General features: G+C 57.7%; 1 protein-coding gene across 1 annotated transcript; it reads left to right on the top strand.

Moving 5' to 3' along the window:
• Window positions 1–456: 456 nt before the first annotated feature.
• On the top strand, window positions 457–3,284 carry TMEM194A (transmembrane protein 194A; the record flags this gene model as incomplete). The annotated part of the gene is made up of 8 exons (XM_010293298.1): window positions 457–578; window positions 673–883; window positions 1,176–1,248; window positions 1,418–1,511; window positions 1,729–1,843; window positions 2,096–2,321; window positions 2,655–2,828; window positions 3,092–3,284. Coding segments are annotated over 8 exons (1,208 nt in total), but the record flags the coding sequence as incomplete, so codon positions are not given.
• Between the last annotated feature and the right edge of the window lie 336 nt (window positions 3,285–3,620).

The following is a 3,620-nucleotide window of genomic DNA, read 5'->3' on the forward strand; positions in this document are numbered from 1 at the left end:
GAAGGTGCGGCCTGGTGCTGTGGCAGAGCATACTGGAGGGACTGGGCATTCAGCGCCTCGCCGTCCTGGTCTGACGGCCTGGCTGGGCCCTCTGCGGGATTCGGGAGCCTCATTCCCCTCGGGAGTGAGTTTGTGCAGGAGGCACACTGGTATTTAGTTTTCCCTGGCATGGGGACAGCTCCAGAATGAGGACTCAAGCTGGAAACGGGAGTGGGAGGTGTGTCTGTGCCATTTCTGACAGTTGCAGGAATGGAGTTATTCTAGAAAAGGACCAGACAGCATATTCTGAGAAAAACAGTGGAACAACTTTTACTTTTATCCACCCAGAGCATCCTTATCTGGGGGAACTCCAGGAGGGGAAAGTGGATGTGTGTGTTTTGGTGGGTGAAGCAGAACAGGAGCCTCACGTTTGGTCTGTGTTGCTGAATTTCTTTTTTTCTGCTTTGTGTTGCACAGATGCCAGGGACTCAGTCATCCCGCTCCATGAGGGCCAAGCATACCATCACTCGGCTTCTCACCACTTCTGCTACACCAACACGCGCATCCCGCAATGGCACGACATATGGACCAGAACGCAGGTGAGAGGAGAAGGTGGGTCTTCCCAGGTCTAGCTGGGCTGAGCCCTTCTGACAGCTGTGGCCATGCCCCTGCTTGCTTCCTTCCCCTGCACAGATCCGGGTCAACAGCAGCCAGATGATCCGAGTCACCCAGGTGGACAGCGAGGAGGAGCTGGAGGAGTTCAACATGTGGAACGTTGTTTTCTCCTTCCTGAAGGAGAAGCTGAATGACACCAGCATCGATGTGGATCTCTACAGCAACAAAACCTGCCTGAAGGTTGAGCTGCTGGAGGCCGGTACCACATACTGCATTGTCCTCTTTCGACGTACGTCTCCTCTGCGGTGGGAGCTCCTGGGGTGGGAGGTGGGTCTGGCTGTGCTGATGCCCTTGAGGGGCCAATGAGGACATGGTGTGAGGGCCAGCAGGGCTGGTCCTCCCTTGGGAAGGAACATGGGCCTGCAGATGGAAGGATGCCTTCATCCAAGGGAGGGTTTAGGCCACTTGCTGGAGGTTTGCCTGGCACGCTGCCTCTTCCCTGTCCTTGTGACCATGTGGGAGCTCAACCCAGAGGGCACTGTGCCAGGGTTCCTCTCAACCTGGACTCGGTGTCTTTCCAGGCTTTGACCCTAAGCTGTTCCTGGTTTTCTTCCTGGGCCTGTTGTTGTTCTTCTGTGGGGACATGCTGAGCAGGTGAGTCGCCTCCTTTTGCCCATGAGCTGGGGACAAGAAGGGTTGGGTGGGCAGTACCCGGCTGGCTCTGCAGCCTGCAGTCTCTCGTGGGGTTGCTCCCAGTGGGTGTGTTTGTGCACAGGCATCCATGAGCTGTAAAATACCTTGTGCATGTGTGTGATCTCTGCAGGAGCCAACTCTTCTACTATTCAGCTGGGATTAGTTTTGGTTTGCTGGCCTCGCTACTCATCCTCGTCTACATGATGTCCAAGGTCATGCCTAAGGTGAGTGTGAGGCTGTCTCGGGGCGAAAGACCTTGCAGCAGTAGCCCCTTCTACACCTGTACAATTGTTCTGGTGAGAGTGCTGGAGTTATGTGGCCTTTGGGGTGCTGGGTTGTGGGTCTGGCTTTGCATGGTGCAAGGCTTGGCAGCTGGGTGGAGGTAGCCGTGGCTGCCCACTGCCCCACTGCCTGTCTTGAATTTCCCATCTCCTCCCCTAGAAAAGTCCTGTTTACCTCCTGCTGGTAGGAGGCTGGTCCTTTTCCCTGTACCTGCTTCAGCTGATCTTCAAGAACCTACGGGAGATCTGCAAGTCCTACTGGCAGTACCTCCTAGGTAAGTGTGAGCCCTTCGGACTTCTCTGTTCACCAGTCTGTGTGTCTTCTACTGGAGCTGCAACAGGCTAGTGGAAAATGCTGAGGCTTCCTGTCTGCCTCATGGCTGCAGACGCTGCCCTTGTGCTCCTGAGAGAGACAGCTTCCAGGGTCGGGTTTAACTGCAGCCCTGGCAGATGCTGCTCAGCCAGCTCCTGTCAGCCAGGCTGGGCCTGCCGGTTCGTGCCTGCCTGATCTCTCTGCTCTGCTGCAGGCTACTTGCTGCTTGTGGGCTTCGTGAGCTTCGGCGTGTGCTACAGGTACGGTCCGCTGGAGAACGAGCGCAGCATCAACCTCCTCTCCTGGGCCCTGCAGCTCCTAGGCCTGTTGCTGATGTACTCAGGCATCCAGATCCATCCCATTGCCTCGGCCTTGGTGGTCATCGCCATCTGCACCAAGAACCTGGTCTACCCCATGCAGTGGGCCTTTGCTGCCTACAGGTGAGGACTACAAGCTCCCGATTCCTCGCTCTTGTTAGGCCTGGGTGAACTGCTAGATGGAGTCTGTGTTGCAGAACCATGGCATTTTCGCTGGGGTTTGGGGCTTGGGTGGGTATACTGGGAGGGTTGGGTCCCTTTTTTCCCCCTAGTGCAGGAGAGTGCCCTGCTCCTTCTCGTGCTGGGAGCCTCCCTGGGGAACAAGTTGCGGAGGCCAGAGGGATGTACTCCGCTCCTCCCACTGCCGGCTCTGACCCAGCTGTGCTGGGAGCTGGGCCTGTGCTAGGGGTCCTGCCCTGGCTGGCTGGGCAGTGACTGGTGCTGCTTTGCTGGCAGGAGAGTGCAGAGTGCCAGGCTCGGGCCAAGCCCCCCTCGCCTGCTGACAGAGGAGGAGTACCGGATCCAGGGTGAGGTGGAGACGCGCAAGGCCCTCGAGGAGCTTCGAAACTGCTGCAGAAGCCCAGATTTCTCTGCCTGGACTGCAGTTTCCCGCATCCAGTCTCCCAAGAGGTAATGTTCCCTGGCAGTGTGCTCCCCCTGTGTCTCTGTGTGCTTCTGCAAGCCTGGAGTCACTCTGTGCTGTCACCTCTGGCTTTAGAGATAGAGGCACAGAAGGCCCACGGTGTGCGGAAGCAGGGTGTGCCATGGGGGAGGGACAGATAACGCCTGGTCCCAGCACTGAAACACTTCGCCCCAGCTCCTTGTGCATCAGGGCCTCGCAGGAGGCCGCCAGGCATGTGCATACAACATGCTGCTTTGTGGCTTCTTCCCAGATTTGCTGACTTTGTGGGTGGCGCCTGTCACGTCACCCGCAACGAGGTCTCTGTCCACGAACGGGAGTATGGCCTGGGTGGCATCTTCCTTGAGAACCAGCTCTTTGAGGAGGAGGAAGAGGAGGAAGATGACTCCTTTGACAGGAATCACATGAGTTACTCCCTGTCCCAGAACCACCTGGATGCTGATTGAGGCCAGCTGCCCCAGACCCACAGAGGCGAGGGGCAGAACCACTGCTGCTTCCCCACTGCCCTGATGCCTGCTGAGCAGAGAGACCTGTTTGCCGGAGAGAGCTGGTGTGTCTGCTCCCAGCACCACTGATCCCATCCCGAGCTGGGCTGCCATGAACTCTGCAGAGAATCTGGTGGGAGGACAAGGGGGACTGACAGCCTCATATTCCCCAGGCAGCTCCTGCCAGGCTAAGGCACGAAAGCTTTTTTTCAGCACAGCCCTGGGTGCTGGCAGGGGAGATGCAGTGAGCTGGTCCTGGCTGGGGACCTCAGGGAGGTGAGGTCTGCACTGCTGACA

This window comes from Phaethon lepturus, unplaced genomic scaffold (assembly GCF_000687285.1).
Source record: "Phaethon lepturus isolate BGI_N335 unplaced genomic scaffold, ASM68728v1 scaffold49218, whole genome shotgun sequence".
NCBI classification, from domain to species: domain Eukaryota; kingdom Metazoa; phylum Chordata; class Aves; order Phaethontiformes; family Phaethontidae; genus Phaethon; species Phaethon lepturus.